The sequence below is a fragment of the Phyllostomus hastatus genome, unplaced genomic scaffold (assembly GCF_019186645.2).
Source record: "Phyllostomus hastatus isolate PE091 unplaced genomic scaffold, TTU_PhHast_1.1 phas_contig_196, whole genome shotgun sequence".
NCBI lineage: Eukaryota > Metazoa > Chordata > Mammalia > Chiroptera > Phyllostomidae > Phyllostomus > Phyllostomus hastatus.
In genome coordinates, this window is record NW_025333709.1 from 29,938,132 (window position 1) to 29,955,876 (window position 17,745).

At 39.9% G+C, this 17,745-nt stretch overlaps 1 protein-coding gene across 13 annotated transcripts in view; it reads right to left on the bottom strand.

Annotated features, from left to right (window-relative positions):
- Positions 1 to 17,745, bottom strand: part of FRYL (FRY like transcription coactivator) — a 240,210-nt gene that overhangs the window by 55,607 nt on the left and 166,858 nt on the right. For all 13 annotated transcript variants that reach the window (XR_006785141.1, XM_045833907.1, XM_045833905.1 and 10 more), the window contains 10 exons: positions 17,543 to 17,634; positions 14,497 to 14,669; positions 12,579 to 12,739; positions 11,922 to 12,032; positions 10,926 to 11,080; positions 10,555 to 10,654; positions 8,972 to 9,140; positions 5,550 to 5,809; positions 3,843 to 3,983; positions 286 to 454 (listed from right to left, as the gene is read on the bottom strand). Coding sequence is in view for 12 of the 13 variants with exons in the window: in XM_045833907.1 (XP_045689863.1) it covers positions 286 to 454; positions 3,843 to 3,983; positions 5,550 to 5,809; positions 8,972 to 9,140; positions 10,555 to 10,654; positions 10,926 to 11,080; positions 11,922 to 12,032; positions 12,579 to 12,739; positions 14,497 to 14,669; positions 17,543 to 17,634 (1,531 nt within the window). In the remaining variant the exon portion in view is untranslated. The remainder of the gene's footprint in view (positions 1 to 285; positions 455 to 3,842; positions 3,984 to 5,549; positions 5,810 to 8,971; positions 9,141 to 10,554; positions 10,655 to 10,925; positions 11,081 to 11,921; positions 12,033 to 12,578; positions 12,740 to 14,496; positions 14,670 to 17,542; positions 17,635 to 17,745) is intronic.

Consider the following 17,745-nt stretch of genomic DNA (forward strand, 5'->3'; position numbering starts at 1 on the left):
TATATTTAACATTAATTTTATTCATTAAAATGAATGTAAGGATATATAAATCTGTATTCTGCTTCTAAATGAGCATGGAAATGTGCTTCCTTTTGTAATATTAAAAATCCTTACACTGTCAAATTTCTCTACTCATAAGAGGATTTACAAAATATCAAGTTAGCAACAATACATGACTCGTCTGCTTTTGTTTTGATGGTGCTTAAAGCAAACACTTGCTGGAATGAACCACCAAGGAAAGGTTCTCTTCTGAGACAAGGTAATCAGTTGTAGCTAACTTCTCACCTGAGGTGACAGAAGGGATTTTGTAGCTGGAAGTGATGCGATAGTAGGGGGGATTATCCATGTGAGTGACCCCCGAACTGACAGGGTCGGTCAGCTGTAGTTCACCCACCAGCTCTTCTAGCAACTGCATTGTTTTATCTCTACCTAAATACACAATAACCTTCTTCACCTGTCACAAAGAAATCATTCAGAAAAGAAAAAGCAACAGTTTTACTTCATAAATTTGTCGAAACAAATTTTATCATAGTAAGTTCCATTTTAAATTTGAATATAACATTGACCAGCAATAAGACATCAATTAATCAGCTGTATAAACACTATCCTCCCTCTCACCCTCAACATTATATTGATATCATATTAGAATGACCTGGAAATACTAATGGTTTCCACATTAACTACTTCTTTTACATTTTTGCTTTTTTTTTTAAAGAAGAGCAAAACATAATTGCTTTCCTATAAAAATGTTTACTTCTTTTTTTTTAAGATTTTACTTATTTATTTTTAGAGAGGGAAGGGAGGGAGAAAGAGAGAGAGAGAGAGAGAAACATCAATGTGCAGTTGCTGGGGGCCATGGCCTACAACCCTGGCATGTACCCTGGCTGGGAATCAAACCTGCGACACTTTGGTTTGCAGCCCGCACTCAATCCACTGAGCTACGCCAGCCAGGGCTAAAAATGTTTACTTCTTAATGGAAAAATTTTAATCAATATCATCCCAAGTTGCCCTCTTATTTTAGTCAGGTAGCCTTCAAACCTAGGATTTACCTTTTATTCTGCCTTCTTCTTCTCTGTATTCAACCCAGCAGTACAGAGCAGTGATTAAAAAAGGGTCTAGAACTAAACTGAACTCAAATCACACAGCCTGGATTGGAATGTGGATCTAACACTTACTAGCTATGTAAGCTGGAAAGATACTCTCAGTTTTCCCTTCTGCAAAATGGGGACAATAGCACCGACTTCATCTAGCTGTTAGGGTTAAATAAGATACATAAAAGTACTGTAAAAATGCCTAGTACACAGCATAAGTTAATAAGTGAAAAAATTTCAGTAGTATGCATTATATGTATGTTTCCCCGTACTTTTATCCTTACTACTCAAAATGTGGCCCTAGCAGCACAGCCATCATCTGGGAACTTGCTACAAACATTAAATCTCAGGCCCTACCCCACCTCCGGAATCAGAACCAGAACAAGATCCCCAGATGATCTGTATGCACACACATGTGAGAAGCTCTTCTTTATATAACCTCTGCAGAAATCTTAAAACAAGCTTCATTCTATCATACCAAAAGTCTTACGAAGCTTACCCACAGGTAACCGACTTCCCTACCCACAGCTCCTTGTCTGTCCGACCTGCTCTGTTTGCGAATCCCCTGTTCTCCTGTTCAGTCCCCTCTGACCTTCCAGCCGCAGTGCTGCCTCCCTGTGCCTTTGTTCCGTCAGAGGGCAAAGACCTGGGAGTGGAATCTGCCGCCCGCTCCTGTCAAGTCCTGGAGGCCCACCCCCTCCCCCAACTCCTCTGCCTTTCCAAGACATTTTCACCCCTTTCTCACAGACAGACCTGGGCTGGAACTCCAGCTCTGTCGTGTGATAATGCTAAACGGCTGTGTGACTTTGGGGAAATGACTCTAGTTCCTGTCTTGTTTTCTTCATCTGTAAAAGTGTGGTAATCTTACCAAACTCACAGCTTTATACTGAGAATTAAATGAAATAATGTACATGAAGTACTTGTACTATGCCCAGCCTATAATAAGTGATTTAAAAGATGATAATTAAGAAACTATTTAGGGGGGATAAATGGTGATGGATGGACACGTGACTTGGGGTGGCGAACACACAACACAGTATACGGATGGTGTGTTACGGAATTGTGTGCCTGAAACCTATATAATTATTAGCCAGTGTCAACCAATAAGTTTAATAAAAAGGAAGAAAAGAAATTATTGTCATTAAATATGGCTCCTTTCTTTTTTGAATTTATTGGGGTGTCACTGGTTAATAAAATTATACAGATTTGAGGTATATAGTTCTACAACACACCATCTGAATATTGTACTATGTGTTCATCACCCCAAGTCAAGTCTATTTCCACCGCCCTTCCTCTCTCCTTTCCCCTCCCTTACCCCCCCACCCCCTGGTAAGCCTACTGTTGCCCCACCTTGTACATGTTTGATAATGATCAGTGCTAGGAAAATCAACAAAGCAGGGAAAGAAAAATGAAGAACCTTGTGTGGGGGCAGGGCATTTAGAGTTTTTGACAAAATGAACCAGCAAAGGTCTCAATGCCAATGGACATTTGAGGAAAGACCCAAAGTAGGTGAAGGAGTCATGCCCTCAATGTGGTTATTGAGGACACGAGAGAAAAGTAAGTGCAAAGGCCCCAAGGTAGGAAGGCACGGCATGCGAGCGGGACAGCAAGGGGTCGGCATGACTTCAGGGCAGGGCACCTGATGTTCAGAGAAGTAACGTGGGATCGTGCCATTCTGTACCACAAACTGTCCTTGCTCTTTGTGCTTCTCAGTGACAGGCCTCCAGAACAATGTTTTCAGTAATTGGGTTAACTTGGGGAATGCTGGGTAAAGCAAAGCTATTAAATGGTTTTTTTAAAGTAGGATCTGGCTCTGGCCGGGTAGCTCAGTTGGTTAGAGCGCTGTTCCAATATGCCTGGGTTGTGGGTTCTATTCCCAGTCAGGGCACATACAAGAATCACACAGTAAATGCATAAGTAAGTGGAACAACAAATCGATGTCTGTCTGTCTGTCTCTCTCAAATCAATAAAAAAAAAAACTTTTAAAAAAAGTAGGATCTGTAAGAAGTTCCAGGGCAATGTTCTGCAGAGATAGTCTTCTGTGGAACATACTTTTAGGAGATGCTGCTGTGTGATTGATAGCTGTATCTACATGCACACAAACGTGTTTGCATGCATGTGCATATATTCACATGCATGTTTGACAGGTTCCTATTTTTTTAACTTGAGCATATTTAAGGATTACTTTCCTCCGTAGAAGGAAAAGACTATTTTATTCTTCCCTGTACACCTCTTACCAAGCCTTCCCTTGCTGCCAGAAGTTTTGGGCACAATTCTATAGACACTGAGCTCTGACTTACCATCTTGCTCTCATACCCCAAGGTCAGCACCTGCCTAACAAACTCTATTTTTCCGGTCTCTGCTTCAATATCACTTTCTCTTGAAGGTAATCTCTAACCATCCCAGAAGTTTGTGGTTCCAAGGTTATTCACTCTCAGTTGTCTGCAATTTTCCTCTGTAGCCCTTACCATGGCTGGATTTTATTAAATTACTGACTTACTCATTAAATAAATAAGAAATGAATAAAATCTGTATCACCCATCAGATTATAATACCCAGAACCCAGAAGAGAACCCAGCCAATAATATTCATTCCATGGTCAATGAACACATTCGTGTGCTCTTTTCTGACTGTTCTTTTCCTGGCCCTGCTTTGCCTCTGCTGATCTGCTGATGGCTATACTCTGATATTACAAGACACCATTAAAAAATATGTATATGTTAAAAAAGTTAAATGAATTTTAATACATACATAAGGCAAGAGGCTTGGTTCACTATTCACTCCACAAATGCTGATCAAAAAATGCAAAATTATTTTCAGGTTTTTGGGCCAGCCATCTGCAAGTGTGGTCCACACGTTCTCCATCTCCGACCAGGCCAGCTCGTCACCGTACTACATGCAGGAAACACAGCAAATGTTTCAGTGAAGACTGTCTATTATGTACTAACACTTGTCACATCATGAACTATTTGAAAATGTTTTTACGGACAGCTTTGATCTTTTCCATACTTTAGAGGAATAATCATTTCCTTCAACACATTTGAACATAGGTACCATTCCAGTCAGGCACTGCATGATGATGTTTCAGTCAATGACAGACCATACATACATACCACATGATCTTGACAGTGGCCCCCGTAAGATTATATTGGAACCAAAAGCCCCTACTGCCTAGTCACGTTGCTGCCATAACATCATAACACTGTAGCACAATGCATTACTCATGTGTTTGTGGAGATGCTCGTGTAAACACACCTACTATGCTGACAGTGGCATAGAAGTATTGCACCTATGAGGTCTGTCCAGAAGGTACTCAGCCAGGTAATATGAAAAATAGAGACATTTATTGAAGAAGATAAAGATACAAGAAACACTGTACATAGGACAATGATGACTTAGTCTCCTTCAAAGTAGGCACCTTGGGACCTCACACAGTTCTCCCAACCAAATATGGGCTGAAGGGGGCTGAGTCACTTGGGTGATTTGATATTTCGCCAAAAAACACTGCATAAGATGTGATGCAGGAGTGTTGTCATGATGAAGCTGCCAATCACCAGTTGCCCAGAGCTGTGGCCTTTTGAATCATCCAAATAGTTTCCATGAAGGAATGCTCAAGCTCAATACAAAATCTGATGCAGATTTATTTTTCTACCCACTCAGTCATTGTGAATGCTACAGCCACACTGTACACATGCTCACTCAATGGCGTCTAATGCCCCCACTGACTAGTACAGTGAAGTCATCATTGCTCACACATGCGCATTCCAGTCCACTCTCCTTGGCTGCCAGGTTACATCAATGTTGTGCAAACTGTTCTTGTTATATTAACAATGGCTGGACTTATTCTGGACAGACCTCGTACAATTATGCAATGCTTGATAATGATAACAAAGAATTATGTTGCTGGCTTATGTATTTAATATACTTTTTATCATCACTCTAGAGTGTACGCTTTCTACTTATTAAAAAAAAGTTTGCTGTAAAACCGTGTGCTGTGTTATGCCAACAGCAACCTCACACATCTCGTGTTTACCGTGTCTCTTCATTGCTTGCTTTAATCTCATGTTGGTGTGCACAGTAACATGTGGTACAGGCTGGGAGCCTAGAAGCAGTAGGACATACCGTCCAGTCTAGGTGTGTAGTGGGCTACATACCACCTAGATTTGTGTAAGAAACATTCCACAATGTTCATGAACAACAAAACTGCCTAATGATGAATTTCTCAGAATGTATTCATGCCATTAGGTGGTGCATGACTGTAATTACTTATGATTTTAATCCCTCTCCAAGAAGATATTTATATCTGATGAGAAGTTTTTTTTTTTAGAGATAGGAATTTTTAATTCATATTTGTTTGGCTATCACAGGATTATCTAACGTCTTCTCTGTTTCTAACCTTGTTTACTCCTCTTAACTCAGTAATTCTGTGCGCCAACTGCAAATACAGACCCATCTCACCTTCGCTGTCATGTACATCAGATTGTTCAAAACCATCGCAGTGGCTTGTGGGGATCCCCAGCCTTCTCCTCGTAACCAGCGCCTGCTCGTCACCATAAGTTCTCGGTCCTTTAAGGAGTCATCTTCGTCTTCATCATGCCGCCTCGCCGCAGGCAGAGGTTTCAGGTCCACCAGCTCGATGTTGTTCATCCACGGTAACAGGTAGTGCAGCATCACCTGCCTCCCAGCCGGGTGAGCGGTCTGAATTCTCTGGCTTATCTCTGTAATTTAAAAGGGCCAAAAGATGGGACAACTGATATAATGTTGCTTTTCTTTGATTTGTGATTAATTTCAACATATCAATCTTCAAGAACAGGAAGCCAGATTTTATTCATTCCATTTAAAAACTATGAGTACTATTTCTCCTAATAATTTTGACTTTGATGACATCATAAAGAACATTAAAGCTAACATATATCACATTCTTTCTTTTTATATGAAACACCTTTGGTGGTTAAGATAAAATACATGTTTGTACAGTTGGAAGGACTGTATATAAAATGGTGCAACCAACATAGCAGAGAGTACAGGGCTCCTCGGAAAACTAAAAACATAACTACCACACCATCCGGCAATTCCACTTCTTCAACTGAAGGCAGGGTCTCAGAAAGGTATCTACACACCCATGTTCGCAGCTGCACTATTCACAACAGCCAAGAAGTGGAAACCACCCAAATGTCCATCGACAGATGAATGGATGCACATAACACAGTACATACATACAATGGAACACTAGGGAGCCTTGAAAAGGCAGCCGGTCACTTGCTACAACATGGATGAACACTGAGGACAGTATGCTAAGTGAAATAAGCCAGTCATTAAAAAAAAAAACAAATAATGCACGACTCTACTTAAATGGAAAGTAGAATGGTGGGACCAGCGGCAAGGGGAAAGGGAAAAGGCATTCTCCTATAGTGGATAGAGAGTTTAGTTTCAGTTCTGCAGGACGAAAACTTTCTGGGTATTTCAGAACAATGTAAATATACATAACTCTACTGAACTGTAAAGTAATTATGACAAATTTTACAATATGGGCTTTTTAACACAATAAATGACTCTAACTGTAAGATAAAAGACAATCTGTGTACGTGGAGTACTTGAACTGATCCATGAAGAACTGCACACATTTGAGTCCTGTCTAGGGGAGACCCTATGACACACCTGTTACTTTCACACTCACCTCATTTAATGCTCATGACGCACCTGTGAGGTGGGCAGAGCGTTAACCTGCCCGAGGTCAGACCGGTCAAGTAGCAGAGGAGCCAAACACAAGGTTGATTCCAAAGCCCGTAAGTTTTTATACACTGTTTAATTTCCAAATATCACTTTAAATAAAAATCTTCTTTCTCCTCACCTCACCCCTTTTGCCTATATTTACATGTTACTTATTTACTCATTGGAAGTAGTAAATATGGAAGCTCAGTGAATTCACAAATACCTGGGTTTGAATCCCAGCTCTACCCTATACAAGCTGCCTGACCTAGAGCCAGCCTGTCAACTATTTGTCCTTAATTTATTATTCTGCAAAAAGAGGATAACTAAAGTAGTTGCCTTGCTCTGGCTGGTATAACTCAGTTGGTTGAGCATCATCCTGTGGACCAAAGGGTCATGGGTTCAATTCCCAGCCAGGGCACAAGCCTGGGTTATGGGCCAAATGGCCAATATTTCTCTCCCTCTCTTCCCCTCTCTCCCTCCCTTGTCCAATCTCTCTCTCTCTCTCAAAAAAAAAAAAGAAAAAAAGAAACAAGGAAAAAAAAAAAGAAAAAGTAGCTGCCTTGTGGAGCTATTATGCAGATTCAATACAGTGCCAAAGAAGTGCTCAGTCCCAGTGCCTTGCATACAGTCAGGCTCAATTCTACTTTTTATAAGAATCCTTTCTGTTAGTACATCGATGTTATTGCCTGCAGCATGAAATATTAGAGCTGGAGCTCTGAAAGTAGCTGAATGAGGAGATCCTCACTGGGACAAAGTCAGTGTGTATGTGGGAGCTGGGGCTACGGGAGGACCAGCTGCCATCCCAACCAACTCCATGACCCGTGCCCCCAATGGTCTCCGCTGTGTTCTGCTCAGGAGCCTCCCGAAGAAGCTGAGCGGTAGCAAAGCTGGAGTTCGGGGTGGCTACCACGCTGCACTGATGACCATCCACGTGCTCCCTGGAAGGGCTTTCAGGACGGCGGGAGGTAGGAAAAGAGAGGCCTGATCGCTGCCATCCACCAGTGCAACCCACACAGGCCAACTGCTTTAAGAATTGACTGACAGGAGAATTTAGGTTAATCTTTCCCCACTGGGTCAATTAAGCATGGGAAACAAACCATTTCCACTGCTGAAACAGGCACTATGGAGAGAAATGCAAGGAAGCTAAGGCCACTATGTCTTGAGCACTAATGTAAGAAAAAGACCCACAGCAGAGCCCTGCCATCCCCTGGGTGCCAGTTTTGGTGCCTATCCAGTACTCAGACGAGAACAAGATCTTGCTACAGGTGGAAAGAAGAAAAACAACTGAGAGATTTTTGTCTTATAATTAAAACTTTTTAGTTAAAGGGTAAGGCATTATGGGGGCATTTACAATACTGTGTTCTTTAGGCAGAAGGTTAGATGAGATGGACCCCAAAATTTTCCTAAATCTGAGTCCTGGGAGACCACATAGATATGATGTCTCGCCTGACACACACCCTGATGTTTCGGAAACCCTGGAAGGGATATTTGTTGTCCCCGAATAAAGGATACTGGACCAGAAAGAAATGTGAGGTCCTATTGGGAGTTCTCCTTAAGGTACTGCAGGGCCTTGCCCTATGATGAGAGGTTTTCCTTATAGAAAGAAATCTGTATAGTTATCCCTGCATTATTTTAGTATAAGTGCTGCTGAAACAAGCACAATCACCATTATTTTATTTTTCAAAGATTTTATTTATTTTAGAGAGAGAGGGAGGGAGAAAGAAAGAGAGACAAAGATCAATGTGTGGTTGCCTCTTGTGCGCCCCCAACTGGGGACCTGGCCCGCAACCCAGGCACATGCCCTGACTGGGAATTGAACCAGTGACCTTTTGGTGTTTGATCCACTAAGTCACACGAGCCAGGACAAGACATGTTTTAAAATTACATGTGAAGACCCGTCCTACTTTTTTTTTTTTGCTGGGTAGAGTGGAGAAGGAAGGGCAACGTAAGAAAAAGTAAGAAGTGCTGTAAAGACTTCATTATTAAGACATCAAAACATCATGATAGATCAGTATTGAGTTCTCATTAAAGAAAAAAAAATCTCTCATGTAAACACATGTTTTGTTTCGAGTCAACCTAAGTTTCCATACATTTAAAACTTCCTAAAAGCCGATTTTTAGAAATGATTGCTAAACAAGAAAAACTACTAACCAGTTTGATGATCATACCTGAGAATATGGCAAGAGTTAGCTCAGGATACGCCCTCGCTAATTCCTCCGACAGCTGATAATATGAAACAGAGTACAGATGTGGCAGAGGGGACAGCTGGCTGAGGACTCCGTCTGTTCTCTGAACCTCCAGTTTGTGAGCATAGCGAAACATCTTCGGTTCCAAGATCTACAGGAATGCAATTCCATCAATTCAAGATTTTGTGGGCCCTCTAAATTTCAGCTACAATTAAAAACAATGAAATCTCCCAAGAAAGATTCCAGTTTAAAAATTATAGTTACATATATTGCAAAATATCTCACGTTAATTTCAAATTCCAATAAATGTTGGCAAAAGGTCTCTAACTATTTACAAGGCATTACATTCCTTATGTTCAATGGCAATGTTTTGGGTTAGTAGCACAGTCTGAAAAGAACTTCAGCGACTTAATATACAATTACTTGAAAAAGATTTACCACTTTCCAGTTCAAAAATATAACTATATAAAACATGTATAAGTGAAAAAAGAATCTTCAAACAGATCTTGGTTAATCACACATTAAGTATTGAATATAAACAAAACTCTTTTGACATTATATTATGCAAAGAGCTATACTACTGAACTTTCTTTTTTAAAATTTTATTTGTTCAATTACAGTTTACACTCAACATTATTTTGTATTAGTTTCATATGATTAGACAATCATATGCTTTATAAAGTGGCCCCCTCAATATTTCAAGTGTGTGATGCCTACCTGGCATCACACATAGTGTTCACAATACTGTTTATTATCTTCTTTGTGCTTTTCTTTACATCCCTGTGATGATTTTGTAACTGCCAACTAGTACTTAATCCCTTCACCCTTTTCACCCAGCCCCCCAAACTTTCTTCTTAATGAAGTCATTAGGGTGTAATTCCTAAGACGGTCTGTACCAGCATCACTACAATGTCAAACCCTTTGAAAAATTAGCATCTATTTGAATTCTATTCTTCTTTTTTCAAAAATGGTTTTATTGTTGCTCAAGTACAGTTGTCTCCACTTACCCCCCACCAATCCCCTCCATCCTAAATCCTACTCTTAAACCTTGATAAAGAGTAAAGAACCTCAACTCATTATCCATTAGTTACGCATTGTATAATAATGATATATTCATGCTTGGCAAATTAACTTCCTAGGTTGTATTTCTCAGCTTAACAAAGGAAAATTACACAAGGTTATCATAAAAGAGGTAATTATCTTTCAATGGTTCTCAAAAAAAATTTGACTCACATTCTTATCTGAATGGAAATAGTTAACACACACACACAGCTCTGACCACAGAATTTTTGTAAGTGCTAGCACACACACAGGCAGGCACACACGAGTGTGTGAGGGGTGATATGCATAATCCCTCTGCAATACTCTGAACAGTTGGTATTACTTATAGACTCAAGTGGCCCATATTATCTTTGCCTTCTCTTTCAGATGATCTTCAGGAACTGATGCCATACCTCACTATTAAAAATAAAGCTGAATATTAGTATACTTTCAAGGCAGGAAGAGACTGTTATGCTTCATTAAGTCCTGAGAATAAAGATTTTAATTAACATTTGTTTACAAACCTGTAAAAGTTGCATAGCAACTTCATAGATGCTTCGAGAAGAATCAGCTGCTTTAAACAGTATCAGATTGAGGAGCATCACTGTGTCACACTGATAATCCCTAGGGACAAATTTCACATGTTAGGCGAATAATGTTTAGAGGCTTTCACACAAGTTAATAAATACGGTGCACAAAAGGGCAAGAATGCAGGCATGCGGCCACGAAGCCCGTGAGGCAGCTGGGTTGTTATAAGGCCAACGGTACAACAACAAACGCATGACGGTCAGTCTCCTCATTCTGGTTAAAGTTTGTTAGAGCTCAGCATCTCTGAATTCAAGTGGAAACGGAAAATGAGCACCAAATAAAAGATAAAAAGCAGCATCTGGGGTACCTGTTCTGGAACACGTTCGCTATGGCTTTAAAGCAGCCGGCTGCCACCCTCTTGGAACCGGTGTAGCAGCGATCCACAGCCCAGTACATCAGGTTGCTCTGGTCCGGGTTCAGCTCCAGCAGCAGCGTCACGGCTTCACAGCCCAGCTGATGGACCTACGGCGGGGGCACAACGTGGCTCAGGACAGACAGCTGTCTATCATCCAAGGGTCTACTTCCCTCCATTTTATTAAAATAATATCATACATATATTTCTTGCATTTAATCACAAAACTCAGCCTCTTTTTGTTCAACTCCTTCTCATTTTATTCAGCCAGTAGAAAAAAGTGGCCTGGATAAATTAATTTTGGTCCCCAGAGTTGTACACAAGACTCTTAGCAGGACAATCCTCTCCTCCAGCAGAGCCCTGAAGGCAGGGGATGAATGGGAGCGGTGATTACTCACTCTGCTTTCAGAAGAGTGAGTTATTAACCTCTCCAGTTATTTTTATCAAGCTTTCTTTTTGTTTTTGATAACCCGACAGAAAAATTATTCTTAGCAGAAAAAACATCTAAGTCTTCTCTTAAACTGTGACGTCTGTGCACGCATGCTATGAAAGTCCAAAGGGCACCGAGTCGAGAGGGCAAGAAGGAGTGACTGACTGAAGAGTGGCCAGAAGCAGGAAATTCAGCACAGCAAACACCATGCTTCTTCCCTGGAGCTCAACGCGCTCTACATAAATATTTTATGTACAGACCAAGAACCCTATTGTGAGATACACACACGCTGCTGTATTAATCCTGTACCAGAAAAGAAAATTAGAATGATCAGATGAATGTGTAATGAGATTTAGACATTTCTTAGATGACAGCATCCTATTTAATTTTACACAACATGTTTCCTGCACATAATTCTAACCTATCTTATGTTTTAAAAGGCTTGTTTTCAGTAGGCCATACAGTAATTCTAAATAATGCAATGACAATTACGAAATTTTAAGGGAATTATAAATAATTACCTTTTTGTCCAGAGAATCCAAAATGTTATCCAACCATTTGTACAGATAGCCATCCGATGAGAGTCCAACGTTGTCTGCGACGGGGCCGCAGCACAGCACAGCGGACATGGCCTTCAGACGGGAGGAGGAGAATCGCATGGAAAACATTTAAGAGGTTACATGTCGGCTGTTTAATGAGAAGAGGCAGGGTATTTTTACTGATGCTTATGTAGCCGCACTATCTTTACTTTTTCCTTTATGAAGAAAAGAACAATAGTAATTTTTTGAACCTAAGTAATTTATTTTGACCAGTAAGTACCATGGTAGTGAAGCAGATACAGAGTTTGAATAGTACTGGAAGAGAAGAAAAAAAAAAAGCAAGAAAAGACTTTGAATAGCAAAAACAAGAGGTGTTTCCTTGAGGTGATTCTGAGTTCTTTAAGTCAAGACAACAGCATTCAAATTTTGGGTGGATTCTGAAACTTTTTTGCATTGTCTTTTATGTATTCAATAAATCGAGTGTATAAATGTTTGAATACAGCAAGCAAACATGTATGTTCTAATACTCTCAGGTTCTCGAAACACATCCCTAGCCTTTTTTACAATACTAGACACGGGGAGACAAAAACATTTAATTACACTCTTAAGAAAAAAGCAACCAGATTTCTAAGCAAATACCTTCAGTGCACAGTACTGATGTCTGTTAATCTGCATATTTCTATCGCTGTATCTGTCCAAGGGGGTAAACATGATGCTGAAAGGGCCCGCCCAGTGGCTGAACAGCATGAACAGGCTGTGACGAAGGCTCTGCTGAGGAAAAATACTTCTTCTCTGGTTCACTGTAAAGAAAAAATAGACAGTGAAAAATTCATTTCCATGTTTTTTTAAAGTTTTTTTTTTATTTTATTTCTTAGACAGAGGGGAAAGAAGGGAGAAAGAGAGGGAGAGAAACATCAATATGTGGTTGCCTCTCACGCACCCCGTACTGGGGACCTGGCCTGCAACCCAAACATGTGCTCTGACTGGTAATCAAACTGGTGACCCTTTGGTTTGCAGGCCAGCACTCAATCCACTGAGCCACACCAGCCAGGGTCATTTCCATGTGCTTTTTTTTTTTTTTTACTTTAACATGCATTTCAATTTCTGTTATTGAATATGTAATACTGTAAAAAAAATTTCATTTAACTTAAAAACCTCCATAGAGACAGAGATCATTTACATATATGCAAGTCACAGTGACAAAGCTGGCTACGTCACCCTGCAGCCAGCATGTGAGAGGACACACATGGCAAGCATAACTTCATGGCAGGACTCTGCTGTCTGGGGGTGACATGGGCGAGGAGCTTGCTGCTCCCCGGGCTGCTGCTGGCTCTGTGGGAAGCTCGGCCAAGGCATTACGAACATGAACGCATGTCTGGATCTTGGTTGGTTGGTTAAGACAGGGCTTTGGACTAGATACATTTCTTTTAAACTTTGCATGTTTTCATCGGTGCAGCGGTCTGTATAAAAGGATCCTTACGTGGCATCTCAACACACAAAACAAACGAAAGGGGAGCTGATCGGTTTGAAGTAAGGTGTCAGGCCGGGAGCCCAAACCGTTCTGCTGCCCCTTGCTAATGAGGAGAGACAGTATAATCTGAAAACCACTGATTTAGAAGGTCTCCAAGGATCCTTTCCACTTTAAAACCCTATCCCACAAGTTCTCCGCATCAATCCTTGTTGAAGAAGTGCAACCACACCATAAAGAAACCAATGCGGAAGTTGCATACAAGTGTCTAGTAATAGACTACATAATATCTGTACATTCCTGAGGTTCAGGTGAGAAAATTTAGAACAAAAAAATGATCTTTACTTTGAAATAGCATTACTTGCACCAGAAATTCAAACTAGGGTTCTTGCACTTGAAAATAATGTGCCTAAAGAAGTGCTTACAGGACCCTTTTATAAAATACAGCTGTGCTCTTACTTTAACAGTCAACTGTTTGCATATACTTTTTAATGTAACAACTTTAATTTTTTCTAGAAACAAAAAAAGAAACATTTGTATTTACATTGTATGCCAAAGGGTACAGTCACATTTTTGTCTTTCACTTGAAAAGAATTTATGACTTTTGCAAATGTAGTTTGCATGTACCTACACTTCTGGTGCTTAAACCAGTACCTGGCACATAGCCTGTGCTCAATACCAGGTACACATCTGTTCAAGAACCTGATCACTAACACCGCCCCCTTTATATCTGTGCCCTGCACCCTCTCCATTATTCAAAAGGATCTCATTCATTCAATCCTCTATGATCCTTTAGGGTATTATGCTCTCTGCTCACTGCGTCCAGAACGAGTTTGTCCAAAGAGCTTATTTTACTGACATCTTCAGATTTTTGTGTTGTTGTCTTGGTTGTTGAAAATTTATTCTGGATGCTTTCTGATTCAACACTAATTCAAAAGTAAAACATTCTTGCTATCTATGTAATGCTGACACATTTTCCCAGTATGTTCACAAGTTGCTTTATCAACTTAGATCACAGAACCTCAGGGAAAGAAAAAATATGATGGTCCCTCAGTATTCGACAACTGTTTGAGAAACGAAAACTCATACCTGGAACATTCTGAATGATATTCGCCACTAAGGCACTGAAATGGCATCGTATGTCCTTCAGGGTGTCGGAGTCCTTCTCGTTTTCTGACTCCAGCAGTTGTCGGGTCAGGTCCACATACTCCAACAGCGTGTTGTTGAGGAAATGGGTCTCATTATCCAGGCCCCCACTTGCACTGAAAATATTGAAGGACATCAATGATAAAGACGATGTGACTTTAAACTATAAATTCAAATTAAAGCAAATTCCTGATCATCAAAATCAGAACTCTGCTAGGTCACGGCAGTGTGCAACTCAACACAGGAAGACTGAATGAACACGTGCTCAGCTGACTTGGATGTAAAAATAGGCCGGGCTTCCGGCAGCCGGCTCCGCAGCTCAGGGTTCCATAAAAAGAAAAGGTGCTTCTTAACTGAGCAACTTACCACTGCAATTTATGTTACTCAATTCCACATCTAACTTTAATCAACTATTCTGAGTGCTGTTACTTCCTCTGAATCAAAAACTATAGCTTCCAAAATAAGGTAATAAGGAGGTATATGGGATAGGCAGGACCAATTTAGAAAGAGGAAAAACTAGTTCTATACATTCTCATAATTACCATGCACATTCATATTATGCCTTTAGCACAGTTAACCAAATATCTATTCGCTATTTATTCTTGGCATGATTCCAGGACAGGTATTCTTTGGGATACAAAAACATAAGAGAATTCAAGTAAGAGTGCTGGTTTTCAAATCTGCTGTCTAGACCAGTGGAGCTGCCTCAAGAAATCTCTGCAGTGAGATTCCCTCGGAGGCAGAGACCCTGTGCCTGGAAGCCACTGAGAGGAAAGGGGTCGTTCAGCTTGAGTCAGAAGTCTCGCGGTCCACTCCCGGTCCATCAGCTATTAAGCGTGCGACAGCATCCACTTCAGAGCATTTTAGTAATAATATAACTGAATCGCTCCTTATGAAAGGCCCAATAAACTGTAAATTTTACATAAATGATTAGATATTACATTTACATTTATTTTGGTTAGCTTTTCCTTGTTATACTTGGCAAGTACTTCTAAAATAGGTGATTTTAAAAGTAAAATTAATTTTTTTACTGGTTGTGAATAGCCTCTTATCACAGTGGCACTACAGTACAAGAGGGGCAAAAGTAGGTTTACATCTGTTGATATGGGAAGTAATACATTAAAAATAAATAGTAATGCAAGAATAAACTGTTTTGGGCCTGGCTGGTATAGCTCAGTGGATTGAGCATGGGCCTGCGAAGCAAAGGGTCGCATGGGAGGCAACCACACATTGATGTTTCTCATCCTTTCTCCTCCCCTTCCCTTCTCTCTAAAAATAAAATAAACAAAATCTTAAAAAAAAAGCCTGTTTCACATACTCATAAATATAAACCTACTTCTGCCCACCCTGCAGGTTAAAAGAATTCATTATGCAAATTTTTCCATTATTCCTTCAATAAGTGTTTTTAAACTCTGGGCCATGACTTAGTGAACAGGAAACAAATTTAGTAGACTGCAACCTGGCCCAAATGAAACATTCACATTCACTTAAGAAATATTCAGTGAGGACCTATACTGCACACAGGATCGAGTGGGCAAACAAAATAAATATTCCTGCCTTCTTGGCATGCAAAATTCATCTTGTTTATGTAACCAAAGAAATAAAAAGTCAACAAAAGCAACACCCTTATATTCATTTCTCTTTAAAAAAATAAAACCAGAACACAAAACTGAGTTCAAAACCATTACTGCCCAATAGTGAGTACAGCTTTGTAGTTACATTTCAAATACACCAGCACCTTGCAGTTCTCCAAACAGTATCATTCAAAGATTCTTCATTCACTAACATCATATTAAAAGCAACCAAAGAAGAAGAAAAAAAAGATTCAGGTGTTTATTAGATTAATTTTTTGCATCAAGCCCAACAAGTTTCAAATTTACCTTTCCAAACTTGAACTGTTTTATTTTTGTTGGGGGCAGAAAAAAGAATGTTTCTTTTTTTCTTCCTTTTCATTTACTATAAAAGAATGGTAAGCCAATCATTTGAATTCTCTTTGATTAAAGCTCTATTTTTAAAGCACTTGTCAAAAGCATACTAAGAAATAACCAGGACAAATGCTTAAGTAGTAATACTACACTTGTTTGATTATTAACATTTTTTTTCTTTGAGAACACTTTTCAGTTACCTTTTTGGGAAATGGTCAGATCCATTTCTTTTCTCTTTCAATGATCAAGCAACACCATTACCTTCTAAGGAAATAGTTATTTCTCAATACAAAGCTGACGAAATTCTCCTCAAGGGCCTGCCTGGTCTTAGTGTCAAGATGGCTTACTCTAGCAAAAACCTCAGGTTTTATGTTTTCATAGGTAAGGGGGGAATTTTGTTTGTCGATTTCCTATTTTTGCCCAGCAGGACATATTAACAGCTGAATGGAATAAATGTGCAAACTTTATTATGTCGTGATTTTTACAAATCCAGGAGAGACCTTAAAAATGAAAGAAGAAAGAGTTAAATCAGCCCTGACTGGTGTGGCTCAGTGGAATGGGCATTGTCCTGCACACCAAGAGGTCCCCGGTTCGATTCCCTGTCAGGGAACACGCCTGGGTTGCAGGTCAGGTACCCATCTGGGGACACGCGGAGGCAACTGATCAATGTTTCTCTTTCACACTGATGTTTCACTACCCCTCTTTCTCCCTCCCTTTGCTTCTCTCTAAAAATGAACAAATTAATTTTTAAAAAGAAACAGTTAAATCAGTAACAAAAAATTCACTTGCCTAGGTTTGAGATTCCAAAAAATATCAAAATCATAGGAATGTTACATTCAATTTTTGCCTGAAGCAAGCTAGCACTAATTGTAGGTTATTAAATACAGCTGTAACCATTCACTAACTTCTTGGATGCAGCTTTGACTTTGGTAAATAAGGTTTACAAGTGATAGAGACAAGATTTTTTGTTTGCAAAGGTGCTTTTCTGTTTTTATATATTTCATGAGAAAAAAAAAAGTTCCCTAATCATTTCACAATTTTAAAGATCAAAATTCAGTACCAACCTGTGACTAATAACACCAGCATCTGCCAGCAGTTCAAATATTCGTACCAGCTGCACTCGTAAAATGTCTCGACGCCTGCGCCGTTTCATATTCTAGTCCAAAGATATGAAGACAGTAATTAAAAATTCTTCAGGGAAGTTGATCGAAAACTTGCTGGTGTAACTTGGAAAGAATATGTGAATGTCTTAGAACTTTGGGACCAA